General features: G+C 44.0%; 1 protein-coding gene across 3 annotated transcripts in view; it reads left to right on the top strand.

Annotated features, from left to right (window-relative positions):
- iqgap2 (IQ motif containing GTPase activating protein 2) overlaps positions 1–17425 on the top strand; it is a 62766-nt gene that overhangs the window by 8799 nt on the left and 36542 nt on the right. For all 3 annotated transcript variants that reach the window (XM_064296780.1, XM_064296781.1, XM_064296782.1), the window contains 3 exons: positions 14143–14299; positions 15632–15709; positions 17288–17364. In XM_064296780.1, coding sequence (XP_064152850.1) covers positions 14143–14299; positions 15632–15709; positions 17288–17364 — 312 coding nt within the window. The remainder of the gene's footprint in view (positions 1–14142; positions 14300–15631; positions 15710–17287; positions 17365–17425) is intronic.

Below are 17425 nucleotides of genomic sequence, written 5' to 3'. Positions count from 1 at the left end.
AGCACCACGGTCTGCAGGCGCACCTGCGGTAAGAGGAAGCGCCTTCCTCCCCGCTCTCAGTTCCACGCTCCGACCGCACGCTTTTCGCCATTCCTCTGCTGTCACACCACAGGGCCGGGTGCAAACTGTGCCGATTCTCATTAGACGTTGAATTAGACGTATGCCAGTGTGGATGTTTTTTTTTCCTCCTTTTGAATAGGTTTAAGATTGAAGTTAATCGTTAATCTTGGTTAAACTGCGCTTGAAAACAGCCTGTACTCTTCCATGCCGGCTCTTTGAAAGCTGATCTTCTGTTGTTGACTTGATTGTTGTGTCAGATTTGGTTCATTTTCGGCTAGGTTAGTCTAAAGACAGGCTTGATGGTGAAGTTGAATATAGGCCTATTTGCTTAACTGAAGTACTCTGTACTTCTTCCATTTCCTGAACTCGATAGTCTAATGCTGAAGTAGTTATTTTTGTAGCCGCAAATAATTTTGTCAGTTTTTATTTGCATTAATGCAGCAGATAGCTAAAGCATGCCATTGTTTCCACATCCATTGTGCCATCACGTGTTAACCAAGGTTTGGGTACCCTACCATGTCCTGACAGAGCACTGTCACTCCCTGGCAGAGTGCTGCCATATCCTGACAGACCACTGCCACTGCCATGTCCTGACAGCGCAATGCCATATGTCCTGACAGACCGCTGTCGTGTCTTGACAGAGGACTGCCATGGCTTTCCCTGCCTGTGGAAAGCTCCTCACAGCCCTGCTGATGACTGCCCCCCCCCCTCTGTTCTGAACTAAAGACCTGTTCCAGGAATCTCCCCGTAAGGGATTAGGATTATACCTCTGGCTACTAATCAGCCTTTTACGGGACAGGGGAGGGGTTTACCATCGCCATGGTATTAGGAGAAGCAGAAAACGAATGTGAGTCTCTGTCAGTCACAGGGGTGATGATGTAGAGGGGGAAACTATAGTGCTTATTTCTTGGCTTAATAATGATCGCAAAATAAATAAATAAACACTGTAAACTGGCCCAGTTTCCCAGAGAAGGCTTAGTCTTTGTCCGGAAACCAGCCCACGGTGTTGTAGTGGTGGGTAGTATTTTTAGTTAGTCTCAGTGCTCGGATCAGTGACATACTGGTGAGTGGTGTTAGGCTGTTGAAGATGACTGTGGTGCTTTCATGTGTGGCCTGTGGTCTCTGGGTTTAAGAGAGCTCTCAGCGTTGACTGCAGGCCACACCCAGCACAGAGCTGTTCCCCTCACAGGATATTAAGAAGGGGACTTTGTACCTGCAGCGCTAAACAAATACCGCTAACCAGCACAGACTTTTTTTTTGATAAGGCTACTTTTCGAAATGTTTTCTGATGCTGACTCACTGGCGGTGTAAGAACAGAGAAAATTCAAAGTCGGATGACGTTGTAGGAAAATGAGTAAAACAGTGCCATTTTCATTTTCATTTTTGAAAATAAATTCCTAGCAGTACATTGGTGTTTGGACGTGTCCCTTGTGATACAGGTCTATTGTTTAAATTAAAAATGAAGACTCCTTTTTTTCCCTCCATATAGACTTTTAACCAATGCAGTGTGCCACAGAAAAATGAAGCTGTCTCACAGGTGAAAGAAGCTACTCTGCATTTACACCCTCCACACTCTGGGCCTTTGTCAGGTGGACTGTTTTCATCCTCACTGTACTTCCCCTGTCCTGTATGGCCACCTCAGTAGGTTCTCAGCCGAGGGCCAGATCAGGGGTATGAGGAGCCAGCCTATAGAGTAGCTTGCATGACTGAAGAAACGACAATCTTCTCATCGCCAATGCTAACATTCAACCGCTGAAGCTGAACGGCAGTGGTTGTGTCCAATCAGAAGAGCCGGCAGTGAGCTCATTAAAAATATACTGCATTTCCTTTCCCCACTACAGAAGTGTGTGCCCTTCTATACTAAGGCATTGAGGTCCACTGTAAATTTAGTTAACCACACGCACGCTTTGCCGTTACTGCAGGAAACAGGAAGAGAGAGGAAGTGAAACTCTGAATATGTCAAATAAGTTCAAAGGTGGGCTGGGCTGGGGGTGTAAAGCAAGCTGTGCCGGTGACACTGGTGTGTTGTGGCTATCAGAAGTAGAACATTTTGTGAGTTAGGTCAAAAAAACATGAGGACTCATGGGAACTTGGCTGACCGTTAACTTTTAGGACGAGCCTGTACCAGTCGTGGTTTTAGGACGAGCCGTGCTGTCCGTCCGGCACGTCGGTGTGATTTTCTCCCTTGTTCAGCAGAGCTGCCAAAGGAAGTTTTGGTTTTGGCAGCTTGTCAAGGCAGAGAAAGGCCTTTGAAAACAGCCACTGCCGTTATTTTCACTTATGTGTGAAGTCTGTGTCATTGTCCTTCTCACTGCGTTGGGTCATTTAGCCCGTGACTCCCAGACATTTTGTTTGTCATCCTCCACTGCCATTTAAAGATATTCCAGACTACCTTTGGGGTTTGAGAGGAAACGTGTCCTTCTGCAGAAGAGGAAAGTGAAGCCATACTCCCAATGGGAAAATGAAGAGAAACTGAGAAACAGAGCCGTTTGCAATGGCTCTGGATCAGGCTGAAACACTCAGTCATTGCTCTACACCACCAGATGACCAACAGTCTGGTTATGATTCTAGCATTAAGATGGAAGTGGTTTGAAAGCAAACCCAGCAAAATGTGTAATTTTACACAAAATAAAAGCATTAATTAAATCATGAAGGTTCTTTGGCAAGAAAGAGGGTAGGATCTTTTACATGTATTAAAGCTGGATTGACTTTTAGATTATTAAATTGATAATTGTAGTGAACTAATTGTGTGTTTTATTTGCTGTTTGTGTTGCGCTGTTGATGGGTTGTGGACATACATATAGGCTACATTTTACATAATGTCTAATGCATTCTGCGCCAAATGACTTAAACTAGCTCATCAAAAAATAAATAAACAAAATAACATCTTTTAACAGTAGCAAAGTTTAAAATTTAGCTTGGGATACAGAAGCACTTGCTGAGTCTTAAAATACATGGCCTGTGTGCTGGGAATAGACTCTTGTTTAATTTCATACGGCAAGGGAACAGATAGCCTATTTGCCGCAGGTTTAAACAATAGCAGGAAAGGGGGGTTTCAGTTAAAAATAATATCATAGAAGCAGTCGGTGAGACATTCGCTGAGGCATTGTTCTGCTCCAGGAAGCGGCTCTTGTCAGGAGCGGGGTTCGGTAGCTTCACCAGGATGTGCCACAGCGTGCCGGACGGTGTTCCTGAGTTTGGCTTATCTGACCACAGATCTGCACTGATGCTGGCTCCCTGTCCAAACTCTCTGAGTCACGTTAGCTCTCCTCTTTCGGTTCTGATAGGATCGTGCACGTTTACTGCTTATTTCGTAAAGCATGGTGCAAAGATATAAATTTTTTTAGGTAAATAAAATAAAAAAATAAAAATAGCATTAGCCTGCAAACTATCCAGAACCATTTGATGCCTTACATGACTCTTGAGTCAATCGTTTTGGAGCACAGCTGTTGGAAAAACAATCAATATCATTAATATTTAGGCTTTTCTGATATTGTCAACAAGGTGATTGTGTTATCTTCCTCCTTAATGATTATCCAGTTGATCTGCTGTGCAAACCATACTTGTTTACAGTTGTTCACGTTAATGGGTGTCAGTGTGTGACAATTCATTTTCCCCCATTACACAATCCTGGTGATCAGCTTTGGCAGTATCCAAACCATCAGCACATAGGCTATTTCACTTTAAACATAAAAGTATCTGTGCATTTGGTTTGTTTGTGAACAAATGTTGCCAAACAATGAAAATATTGTTCTTCCATTGTACAGTGCATTAGTTAAACTTAAATTTGGCATTTGCAGAGTGGTACGCAGGATGCCATTGGTTAACTTGTTAGCAAACTGCTACTTGTATATTACTGTAGGTTAGTTTGCAGATGAAACTATTAAACCGTAATGCAAAGATATTTCTGTCAATGTGCTTGCTAATTATATAATTTCATCAGGTTAATTGTATTAAGTCAAGGCTGCTTCTGATGTCTCCTGATGCTGACTTCATCTATTTGTCATCAGGTTAATTGTATTAAGTCTAGTCTGCTTTAGATGCCTGGTGCTAGGCTACTGGCTGTGTCTAAGGCACATTATACTTACTCCAAATTACTCCAAATGCTATACGCTAAATTAAAATGATTGTTCTTTGGACTTGTCAGCATCTTGGGGAGAGGCTTCATTGTGTGTGTACTCTGTGTTATCTGTGAGGCTGGGAGTAGAGCCTGCCCGTTGTTTTTCATATTATCTGAGTTAAACATGCTGTATCTCTGCTAACGTTGTGTTTGTTGCGTATCTCGTTGGGACTTGAGGTGAACTGAAGGACAGTAGTGCTGGTGAATAAATATCCCCGCCATTTTAGCACATTGTCCTCTGTCCTCTGCACATTGTACTCTGTGTAGAAGTTAATGTAATGGACAGCACCTTCACTCAGCATAGCTGTGCTTACGGGCTGTTCCTCTGATCAGCAAGGACTCCGTCTGTGCTGCTCTCGGCTCTTCCTGCCACTGTTCTTTTCCTCTGTCCTCTGTGAACCTTACAAACTCTCCCGCTAAAGGACTTAACAGTTGCCAAGCCAGGGGATTTAGAACGGTATGGATTATATGGGCTGGTCATGCTAGTTGCATAGCGGTCTGATTTTCTTATTCCATAATCTGTGTCGTTTCCGCCGCAGAACACAATTCGTCATTTTTATTTATTTGAGGCCAGTGCAGGTTAACTTCACCATTGGGAAATTTGAGGCTATTTTAAGGTCTTGTACATTTTGAGATGCTTCCCTGAGGGATGTGTGATTTTCCAGAAAGTAGCCTAGCACTCAGAATAGGAAAGGCAAGAACAGAGGTTTCATCACATCTTCAGGCCTTTGTCCAAAAAACTGCACCGAGGCCCATTTTATTCATTCCCAATGCCAAAACGCAGCCTACTGTAACAAAAGGTTTGCAGCCCACTGCATATTCATGACATTTGGTTCAGGCGTACAGTGAACCTCTAGCACATAGAAATATACAGTATAATACAGAAAGCTGGCACCACCCAGCATTTGCTCCTAGGGTTTTAGTAAGTAGCCTAATAAATACATTTTTAATGAATAATAAACAGGTCTTCCCAAATGTTTCCTGTGACATGACCTCCCCAGGCACCTCTTCCTCCCTCTCTGTCTCTGCCCAACATCCTCAGCTTTGTTAGCTCTTTGTGTTAGTTCAGTTTTGTCAGGTGCTCACATACATCAGACTGACATTTCAGAGAGTGCATATTTCTCCTTACAGATAAATACAGCGGCTGGTGTGGCATCGTCCAACTGGTTATAATGAGCGAGGCTCTCCTTCTTGGCTAGCACAGATTAGACAGCGCCTCTGTTACGACACAATGGATTACTATGAGGCCATGTTAGCAAAGAGTGCGGTGACTTGCAGTGACAATATATTTTATTCTTTGGAGGCTAAAGTAATCAGTGGGTATGAAAACTGTTTCATTTAACGGGTGGTTGTAATGTTGTGAAATGACTAAACCGCTGAGGAAAGCAAAGATCTGAGTTTTTTTGTGATCGTAAACCTGTAGGCTGTGCGATACTCTGGGTATGACCACAGTGTGGCTGACGCCCTCACTTTTTGACTGTCACATGATCTGCCACACTGTAATATCCAGAATAGCCATTTTGTGCATGGATTATTTTCAATCCCATTTTCTATGAAAGATGCAAAAGGGTTTTCAGAATTTGGTCCCACCGAACAGCGATTTCCGCACTAAAGGAGCCAAAACTGCAGTACGGACATCAGGTTTAGGCTACCGTCTGTCCTTTAGTGTTCGGTCCAGTGTCATCCCCCTGTTCAGTTAAGTCATTTAAGGGAACGGAACTATTTCACTGGAGTGCTAATGATGTGAACTCATTACCTTCATTTTGAAAGAGATTGCATGTCTCTTTGTAACTGGGCACCTCTCCTAGTTAAGTTGCCTCTAAAAGCCATTCACTAAATGAAACGGGAGCTAAATCCTCCACAGGCCACTTTCCTGGAGCTGTGCCATTGCAGCTAACCGCCAGCACACAGCCGAGGTTCGAAACCGATGCGGTACAAAGCGACTGCGCCGATGAATACGTTTTAGATTAGCTGCTAGTGTTGGAGCAGGGCTAGGATCACCTGCCCATCATCACACACTCAATAATGTGGACATTTTGCCAATACCGGAGTCATCAGCACGTTGGCTTGTGCACGAAACTGAAAGTGACTCATTTCTGCCTTCGCGTGAGGATGGAAGATTAGTCTTATTTATTATAAAGTGTTATTTTATGTGCTGGGATATCTGAGATGTGCCAAAAAGGCCTCCACAGTTTGATACTTTCTGATGCTAAGCCAGACTATAGTTTTTCTAACACATCAGTGAATGGGTCGCGGCCTATGACGACTGTAGATGTAGATTTTTTGACTGTGCACGCACGTCAGTTCGAACACCCCCTCACCACCAGCTTCCACTGTAGCAATTTGTTGTCTCACAGTTTTTGTGTGAGAGACTCCACCCTGAAACCACAGAATCTTTCAGAATCAGTACCCATATTCCCCATATCTCGTTTGCACGCACAAAACCAGACGACTTCCGGTTTTTGACACACGCCCATGCCACATTACTCTGGGTACAACTCCTCCCTCCCCAGAACGGCGGCATAGTCTCAGGGCATTGGCTGGGTGAATCAGCCGCTTGTGGTCTGTAGAGAGAGGAAGGGTGTTATCCTTGATAATTTTCTGGTTAAGGGAAGATGCATAGAAGGGTGTAGTATTATCATTGCCTTAAAGGGTGGCTGCCTGTATGTTGATCAAGAAGCACAAATACTTCAGGGGATGGTAACATAGCCTATGTCTTATTGAGCCTGCATACTATGCAGCTGATATAATGTTATACACACTATAACATCATATGTAGTTATTGAAATTTGCTTTGGGAATTTTTTGCTATTTGTGTTTTGTTATCAGATATTCATTTTAAATAATATTTAGAAATTAAATTACAGTACATTATCTTATTTGAGGGTGTAATGGATAAGGGCTGGCGCCTGGCTTGTATTACAATAAGTGCCAGGAGTATTTGAGAAATGGATTGCTTTTCATTGCAGTATATAAATCTGTGAAAACAAGCATTGACGCACTAGAAGCGTATTGACCTACCTTGTTAGTTGTTTAAACTATACCCTAGTGTTCCCATGTACATTAGAAAACAAGATCAAGTCTGGAGGGACTTTAGTCAGCTATATTGAAGTCAAGCGCAGATGTACTAACTGGGTTTGTTTGTGCACTTAGATGAATGAGAAATGCAATCAGCCAAGCAGAATTTCCATGAGCAGCTTGGTTTTTAACTAGCCCTACATTCGCCACATTTCATGCATGTAGGATTGCATATCAAACCCAGCGTCCCCAACGCGCACCTTGTTATTTTGTTTGATACGACTAGGCTACAGGCCTTGAGTTTCTAGTGCCAGAGAGTGGCTCGTGGGGCCTTTTAATGAACCAAGGGATGTGCCGGAACGTTGGGTCCGAGCACTGTGGTTTTTCCCCACCCCCCCGCTTTAATTAAATGTGCATCTTTAAGACGGGGTGAACGAGCGCAGGAGTGGAGCGCTAATGGAGGAAAGGTAGGGTAGGGAAAAGAGGAGGGAAAGCAGTGGCAGTAATTAAAGATGTCCCTCAGATTTCATACCAGGGAAGATGGCTGTTTTTATGGCAGAGGCGAGCTGGTATTGAGGGAGAGCTTACTGTACACTGAACTCTAAAACCTCAGAAAGGCAAACTGTCTGGCTGCAATCTTTGCAAAGAACTTAATCTCATTGCGGCAGCCACTTCCTGTATAAATACCAGACCCAACACGATGGAAAAATTGATTTCAGTTTTGATCCACTGTCAGTACAGCGGCGTTCAGATTACTCTCCGAGGCACTGTTTAGGATGGCAACACCCGTCCTTTTCTGTCAGGCGTATTGAAAGAGAGACATTTCCCCCTTAAGAGCTTACGCAGCCAGTTTTGGGACAGATCTTGAACATGGAGACCTCGATGTGGTGGGACACTGTTTTCTGTTGTAGGAGAATTTGCGTGAACTTACAGCGAGACCTACAGGTACTGCTTTCCCAGTTAGCGATGTGCTTCCAAGCCAGTCAAGTGCTGAGGTCAACTTGAAATGGTTAGCAGATTATTAACAGAACTCAGCATGTTTAAAGATTTCTATGGTTTGCATACCATGGATGCCGAACATCCATAATAATAGAATTATGACCTCCCCTGCATTATAAGTACCTCGAAACCCGATGCACTTTAAAAAGATTTAGATTTAGAACCAAAGGTTTATATTGTTTGCCATGATTGTCAGTTGACATTGTGAAACTCGCACTGGCCACTGCAATGTGGAATCTCTTATTAAGCAACTTCTGTCAATTCAGAGGTTTCAGCTCAGTGCACTTAGGGCCTTGTAGTTCTTTAGTTTGGTTGCTGAGGAAACGCAGGTCGCTGATAAGGACACAGCATGAATGGGGAGGCCATGATTTTTGTCACTGTTATCACCGCTCTATCTGACATGTGTCTGTTCCAATACCAGATGTTTGTAATTATTTTCCTTTGATTCATCCTATCAGTTCAAAGAGTCGTCAGTTGAAGTGTCATATTGCACACATGCAGGGGTTTGACCAGTATATGTGCAGACTAGCCTAGTCTGGAATCGCATCAGCCATTTTGAAGTTAGAACGTGTACTGTAAAACAAGAGGACCAAAGCACAAGCTTGCCATTTTGGCTCAAAAGCCCTGTAAGTCTGCCTGTATCAGTACATGCGGTTTTCCCTTCCACTAAAAATCTACATTACAGAGCCAGAAGATTTATAAGCAAGACCTTTAGAAGAACAGGGAACTTCAACCTTTTTTGATCCCCCAGGGACCCCCACCCAGGCTCAAAGGCATTCAGAAGGCACACACCATAAGTTTTATTTCTCAAAATATTCTGCCAAATCTATGCATAGTCTTCACATCATCACAAATCATGTCTGCCCAGTGACCCCCCCTGCAGAAAACTCAGGTTTTAGATCAGGAATATTTCAGTGAACAAAGCCTGATGGCTTACACCAGTCTTAGTGACTTTCCCCCTTTACTGATGCGTTTGTGATGTTTTCATGTTGTGATACAAATCTCCCGTGTTCTAACATGATCCGTTTAGCAGGACTTCCTCCAGGTCTAACCCCATCTAATTTGCTAATAATCTTACCCGGGATGTAATTAGCAGGCTTCTCAGAATCCGGAGACACACTGCGCCTAATCCACCACACAGGTTTTTGATCACAGCCCATAATTAAGAGGGATCATATCTTTCAACTCCATGTTTATTAAACACTGGGTTTTACTGGCTCACTATGTTATCTGCATCCTCCAGTATGTCAGTACTCACTTGTAACGCAAGAGAGTCACCTCTGCACTGTAAAATCTGATGGCTGAACATAATTGTTACAGAAAACATGATCATTAGTCATTTTTATACATAACATTCAGAAAATACCGATTTTTATAAACCCCATAGTCATGATGACAATAAAAATCATAATAACAGTTGGAGCCCCACATTTTTTGTCCAGTGTGCAGGATATAATATGATTTGTGTCTGTCAAACAGTCAGAATATTCAAAAAATATTCCCTTTAAACATTTCAGCCAGAGGGAGGCAATTAATGGAAGGCAAATGCGTACAGTCAGCAACTGTTTGAACTAATACTGGAAACTGTTATGAACTATAACTGGAAACTTAGGAAAGATTTGTTCAAACAAAGTTCTGAGATTTTCCAGCCATATTTGTGGATCTTGGACATTAGCAGGGTTTTCAGCCTGGTTTTGTGTTAGCAGGATCTGGGTGTTTTTGCCTGGTTTTGTGAAGGGCCAGGGATGTGACCTCGCGATAGTAAAATAAAATTGGAGGGGGGAGTGTTTAGTTAAACAGTCAGAGATCAAAAGTCTCAGACGATCTGATACTTTTGGTTTATCATCTGTTAAAATGACCAGGGGCATCCTGTGGGACCAGTGCAGGCGTCTGCAGAGACGGCACCATCAGTGTCTGTTTCTGTGCCTGTTCAGCCAAGATAATGATCTCATCTGGATTCGGAAGGGAGGGGGTGGGGGGGTGCAGACGAACTGTCGACATCTGTCAGTGTGTTGCCAGATGCATTAATATGCACGTTACTCTGCGCAACAAATTACCCTTATTACAAATTACTCATTTCTCATTTCATGCTCTCCGCTAACCTCATCTCCTGAGTCTCTTCTGAATATCATTAGTCAACAAAAAATCTGTATGCAGCGTCTGATCTGCGCATTTCTGAATACAGGGTCTGGGTTTGGACACGCCCCCTGATCTGCACATTTCTGAGTGCCGGGTCTGGGTTTGGACACGCCCCCTGATTTTTGCATTTCTCAATGCTGGATCTGGGTTTGGACACGCACCCTAACCACGGCATTGCATTTTGGGCTCTGGCAGAATGCCTGCTTTCCTTTTCCCCCCAAAGTTTGGCTTCACTGAGCACCTCAGATGCCCAAGACCCCCCATGACTCAGCCAGCGAAACCATGTCCTTCGGTGCTTCTGAGTTTTCTCCAACTCTACAGGCACTCATTCAAACACTACACTATACTGACAGGATAACACACTTACTGTAATATTAGGTAATAGTTGCAGGAAAAAAACTGATTAAAAAATGTTTCGTTAACTTGCAAGCGGTGTTTGTGTTTCTTACTGTACGTGTTTTTGTTGTATTTGTACATGATCATTTACTATGTAAAGATAATCGCAGTATTTGTTTTCTGTGTCTCTTCAGTAATACTTTGTCATCATGCATTTGGCTGCAGCTCTGTTGAACTGTGAATTATGTAAAGGGTTTTGCTCTACGCTCTCCTCTGATGAAGAATTAATGATCCCTTTTAAAACGAGCCCCTGGCGTCATCCCTTTGACATCCCTGAATGAAAACAGAATGTCACCTCCCATTGTGAAGCAGCTTTGTTTTCGGTTTTTTTTCATATTTAGAACGATACACACCATATACAACAAAAATACATAATCTGTGTTTATTTTATCTTAGCTCAGTCTTTTATGACTTGACCATATCGGTCCCTTTTAGAACGTCAAATACGAATGTTATTACGATGTTAATTTTAGATGTTTCAAAAAAAAGATATACAGTATAATTTTTTTGTCTCCTGTCTATAAAAATACTTTCTATGGGCTCATTAAGTGAGGAGGCAATAGTTCAGTTTTGTGTGAGGAGGCTTGAACTGGCTGACTGAAAACTGATTGGGCTGAGCCAGGCCCTGCACTGTACCAAGTGTAGGTGCCTTAACAATGTCCACTTGTCTCAGTGCTAAATGTCACTAAAATTTTAGTTCCCAGCACAGGGTTTCTCGAACTCCTTACGTGCTTGCATTTCAGTCAACAATGTGATGTATCTGCATGCATTCAGGTTGCGTGGCAGTAAAGTTTGAGAACCTGTTTTGTAATAGATTATGTCTGCTGGTTCCCCTGCATTGCATAACTCAAGGGAAAGAGGCATTGCACTGCCTTTGAGTTTAATGATCTTTGTCAATATACACTCTGCACTCTGTTGCTGACAGATCACTGTCTGATTTGTATTGCTGGTAGTCCTTGCATTGTCATTGGCTTTGGCCCTAACCACACAAGTTCTTTGAAGGTAATGCACTAATTTGGGAATTAATAAAATAATTGATATACTGTTTGATGTACACATAGCATGTTCATAATATATATATTTGTTTAATCTGAGATACACAATGAAGTGTAACTCTGTTCAGAATTTAGTGATACGTAGGCTTCTCGTTGGCGTGTGAAGGTTAATTTGGCGCACACACCTACGGTGTATTTCAGTTGGTTAAAAGTAATGGAAGAAGGTGACAATGGACGCATGCAAGATATATTGGCTTGGTGTGCAAGCGTAACATCACTATTGTTAGAAACAATGGCAGAAGGTGAGATATATCGGTTTTGCGTACAAGTGTAACACATCGCTGTTGTAAGATGCTCGGGCGCAACAAAGAACAATGAGTGGACGCACAGCAGCTGCTGGAGTGTGGTGAGCCGTCTTGCTCATTCTTTCCTTAATACAGAATACCCATACAGATAATAGCCCCCTTTGTCGTCTCACAAATCCATAATTGTCTGTTCTGTTTGCGGAAAAGGATACAATGGTAACTCTGTCGCACTAGATTGATGCCATACATCACACAGAGCCAAGCTTTTTTTCAACACGCTGTTACCAAAGAGCTCGTTTATTTTGGAGGAAAACGGGTCGCCGTGCCAATGAAATGCTCCAAAGTTTGCCAGCCTCTTCATCAATCCCAGGTTCAAAGGGACCCGTAGCCTGCCGCTTCCAGTAATGCGAAACCCTGTACCTGCGTCCTGTGAAGAAAACAGAGTCAATATTGGCTTTGGTTGCTGACTTTCAGCACAGAGTGTAGCTGTAGCGCGTAGAGCTTGGTTTGATACTGAGAGATAGAGCTGGTGTTTCAGGAGGTTTATCTTTGCCCACGTGGGATTTTTCCCAGTCCTGCTCCTGCCTGGAGTTCTCAGGAGCAGGGAGGGGGACTGAACGGCTTTACCTGCACGGGCGCGAGCCGCGTAGGGGGGCGGCGCCGAGTACCGGCCAATGAGGGCCCTTAGCCGCGGCTAGCGGGAGCCGCCACGGTAACCGGATGCCGTCGGTGTCAGGCCACAGCGTTCTCGTGGCTGTGAGGTGTGAAAGCCGTGCGCGGTTAGGGATAGAAGGGATCGTCACGTAATCGCCTATTAGCCCAGTTTGTGCTGCCGAATCGGCTCACCGTGCTCGGCCCGCCTCCTGCTGAGGTAAACGTCGGCGCGGCGACGCTCAAACCGCGTACCGCGAAAACGGGCCGAACTCGCAGTTTTCCCAGCATTCAGGCGGGGGGGTTGTGGAGCGGTTCCGTCTCTTTGGACAGATAACTCTGCCGGTGGGACGTGGGGTCAGAGGCCAGGGACAGTCCAAGGCTGCGTTTATTTTTCCTGTGCGTTTCTGTGGTAACAGTTCGACAAATGAGGGAGGGTTACATGATCTCACTTTCAAAAACTGGTCGTTTATTCTATAAATATTTGTAAATGTCATAATCATAATTAATAATTTATGCTGTATCCTGTCAGCATGAAGAGAATCAGAATCATATCACTTGGAACACAACTTTTCCTCTCAGGCTTTATGATCTTTGAACCATAGTTTATGATCTTTGGATCATAGTTTATGATCATTGGATCATAGTTTGATTATGTTAATCAAATTGTGAGCTACGTAACTCTAGTTTAGTACTGACGAGACAGATTTGCTGTCCGTGTCATCGCATGCAGACTAATATATTTCACTTTGCGTTCTACTGAATTGTTTGTATTATTGGTATCTGACAGTCAGATACTGCCGTGACTGCTGTTTTTCAGTGTGTTTCAGCCCCTGAGTGCTTAGTGTAAGTCATTGATTGGCTAAACTGTCAAACACACTTTGTCTCCAAGGCCTTAATTGGCTGCCGATTGAAAGGAAACCATAAAAACTTGCAGACACCGCATGTCCTCCAGGGCTGGAGTTTGACTCCCCCGGTCGGCATGATTATAATGATTGAAGACTCTAACGGCTAACTGACAGACTGTATGAAATCTCAGCCTTGTAGTTACACTCAGGTGGGTGTTTTATATTAATTGCAATCTGTTTTGGCCTGAAGTAGTAACGCTGCCGCAGTCTAAGAAGAAGACGATCAATAAAACATTATGTCATTATCCTTCCGTCCTTTTGCTACAGGGTGAGAGACATGCCAGTTTTCATTTCAACCCTAATTTGGCACACCTGACTCTTCTTCTAATTAGCAGCTCAACCTGATGGCTAGCTGTTGAATGAGGTGCAATTTGTTAGGGCTGGAGTTAAAACCTGCAGGTCAGCAGATCTGCAGGAACAGGGTTGGACAGCCCTTTGCTGGACAATCAGGCATGTGTTTGAGAGTGTTCCGGGGCGTGTTGGTTTGAGAGTGTTCAGGGACGTGTTCCAGAACACGGTCTGATGGCGGTGTCTCTTCCGTCCCCGCTCAGGTGGATGGAGGCCTGCTTGGAGGAGGAGCTCCCGCCCCCCACGGAGCTGGAGGAGGGCCTTCGCAACGGAGTCTACCTGGGCAAACTCGCCACGTTCTTCGCTCCCAAGATGGTGTCCGAAAAGAAGATCTACGACAGAGACCAAGCGCGTTATAAGGTGGGTAAATCAACACCATAACACCTTGCGGGCGTGATTCTCACACACCTTATATCTGACAGAAAGTAGCATTAATAATATTTTTCCTTAAATAACTTTGTATCTGAATTCACGGATGGTGCACTCCCATAGGGGCAGTTTAGTCAAAACTTAACAGAACTTTCCGGAGTTCATCAGGCCTGACGTGAAAATCGGTGAAGCGTTTTGATGGACGTTCCAAAGCCAGCCTACAGGGGAAGCGCGGCTGCTGCACATCTGGAAGTCTGTCTGGAGCCCCACACTGCACAGTGTCAAACAGGAAGCCCTGGGCCCAATCCCATCCCCACCATAGATGTCCCATTTCCTGCAGAGCGCCCCCCCCCCCCAACCCCCCATTGGGGAGCGACGGGGGCGGGAAGGGCAGCCTAGCAGCTGTGCTGACAGCACAGAACCAAACACACACTCTCTCCCAGGACACGAGTCACACACTGCCCGGGAAAAGACCGCTAGCATCCATAGAGAGGGCAGAGGGCAAAGGTCAGAGGTCACGGCAATAATGTGATAAGACCTGGTATATGGGTGACCTGAACAAAGCACTTTATCGTCAGCGTTGTTATAATGACGTGAAAAAGAGCTGAATGCCTGCCCCGTGTCAGTGATTTACTGTACATTTTCCCATGCTGAGTTCATCGTCCTCTCTGGTGTGATTCATTTCTGTTCAAAATGTCTGTCTCTTCACATTTTTTTAACATTATATGACTTCTTCAAGCTATTCATAAAAGTGTTTAGTACTTATTCATGTCCCCTAACCAATATTGCTGTACATACATCAGTCCTTTACATGAAATTAAACCTCTTCAAGAATGGGTATAAAGTGCGCTAATGTTGAATCATGACGTTAATATGCGGAGGAGATAGTGTGGTTCTGCTGTAAGTGTGCTTTGAAATGGAGCATAAAGCAGATGCTTATTTTCCTCTTAAACAGCTTATACTGTGAACCAGTCCCCATAGAAATGATTGATACTTCCAGCCAATGCTTAAGATATTATGTTAATCATAGGGATTTACTCGCATATTATGCAGTATAAATTACATGACTGTGTAAATTACACGGCTTTGCTTACTAAGCAACAGTGTAACTGCAGTAAATTGGCCATTTTCTCATGGACGTCACAAGCTAGCAAGAAGTAACTGCGCAGTCTCCATAGACGCATCACTGATCCTCTTTCTCGTCCCTCTTACTGTTTTTGAGAGATTCAGAAGCTCTTAATCCAGTACAGAGAGCCCCTTAATTCGCAGAAAATCCCTGCTACAGTACAGAAATGACGCTGCTTTTGTTTGAATTGTTTCCAGCGCACGGGACTTCACTTTCGACACACGGACAACACAGTGCAGTGGCTGAGAGCCATGGAGTCTGTGGGACTGCCCAAGGTACAGACCGCCGTCTTCTCCTTAGCTACAGACCGCTGTCTTCTCCTTAGCTACAGACCACCTTCTTCTCCTTAGATACAGACCTCCGTCTTCTCCTTAGCTACAGACCGCCTTCTCCTGAGCGTTCCTCCAGACTGCGGTGTTAGCTATCCTTAGGGTGATGCATGGTTAGCTGCAGCGTTGCACCAGTGGGGGTTGCATTGTTGCCCAGGGGTGTGGGTTTTAGTCAGGTGGGTGTTTCTCAGAGCAGGTCTGTCTGCAGAATGTATGGCGTAGTTCTTCAGTACGCCTCAATTTTTTGTACTTTTTCAAGTACAACTACGTATTTTGAGCTTTTAACTGTGTGAAACATTACCTTTGTAAAATTTAATCGTTGTGATGCTTTAATGGACTCATAACTTGGAGGTGATCTGCTTTTTGCCTAAACCTTCCCATTTAGCTTGAGAATCTGTTAAGTGTTGCTAGGATTGACATAAATGTGCTATTTACAAGAGAAGACAGAAGAAAAGGAGAGAGAAATGCAGGGCTATAGAATGATGCGGAGGCTTACGTCATCTGCGTCGCTTGATCTTAACAAGTCGAAGCGTAGTCATGACATTGTAAATAGCCTGCTGAGCGGACCCCTGCCTGCGTGTGAGCGCAGCTGCGGGCGTAGGGGGTCAGCGCCCGTGTCCAGCCACAGGGCCTGCTGGGAAATGGCGGTCTGGTCTGGCGCGGTCTGGTGGAGGTCCTGAGAGAGAGAGAGCAGCTTGGGGAAACCGGCGGGATCTGGACGACAGTCCTGCAGGAAGCTGCTTTTTCTCACACGGTGTCAGACGCCACAGACGCCGTTAGACCCGCCCAGCCGTCCCGCAGATTAGGGCTCCGCTCCCACGGCACGAACCTGGAGTGATATTCACAGAGACCTCCCCTCACAATCCACACCATACCCTTCATCAGCCCTGGCCCAGAATGGAGCTTGTGTGTGTGTTGCGTGACTCTTGATGTACACTAACTCAACATATCACTGAACTCATAAACTGCACGCGATGCATAATGTATGCCCGTTGAAAGAGATGCTATAAACTAGCATCTGTTGTTATTATGTGTCATGAGTAGATTCTCGTAGGTTTCAGTCCACACCGTATTGAAATGAGGTGAGCAGTGTTTGAGGGACTTGTCAGGCATGTCTGCTTATTGTCACATGACATAAACTAAGAATAGTAATAAATACATCAGCAGTAGTAAAAACAGACTGATGAAATAGTGAAGGATGGCTTAGTTCACTTGCACTCAATGTGGTGTGGAGAAAATTGTTTCAGCTTTTCTTGTCTATTTGAGGCACTCATGTTCATTTATGCATCTATTGTGATCTATGCATATGCATCTATTTTCTGCTTTGAACTATTTAATAAGAAACAGACAGAAATTTCTGCTGTATTCTCAACTCGTTTCTGTATGGTTTGTGGGTCTTTTGCTACATGTTGAGTCCCATTGTATCTCCACCATTTGCACCGGTACATTTTTGTACAGGATTATAAGGATGACATAAAGATCAACAGAATTATAGGGACTAATGTGGTTCATTCACCTTTTCAGATATTCTATCCGGAAACGACTGACGTGTACGATCGTAAAAACATGCCCAGGGTGATATACTGCATACATGCGTTAAGGTAAGACAGTCTTTTTTATGTTAAAAGCAGAATCAGGTGGGAATTTATACATCTAAAATAT

This window comes from Anguilla rostrata, chromosome 10 (assembly GCF_018555375.3).
Source record: "Anguilla rostrata isolate EN2019 chromosome 10, ASM1855537v3, whole genome shotgun sequence".
Taxonomy (NCBI): Eukaryota; Metazoa; Chordata; class Actinopteri; order Anguilliformes; family Anguillidae; genus Anguilla; species Anguilla rostrata.
This window is presented reverse-complemented; position numbering and strand designations above follow the sequence as displayed.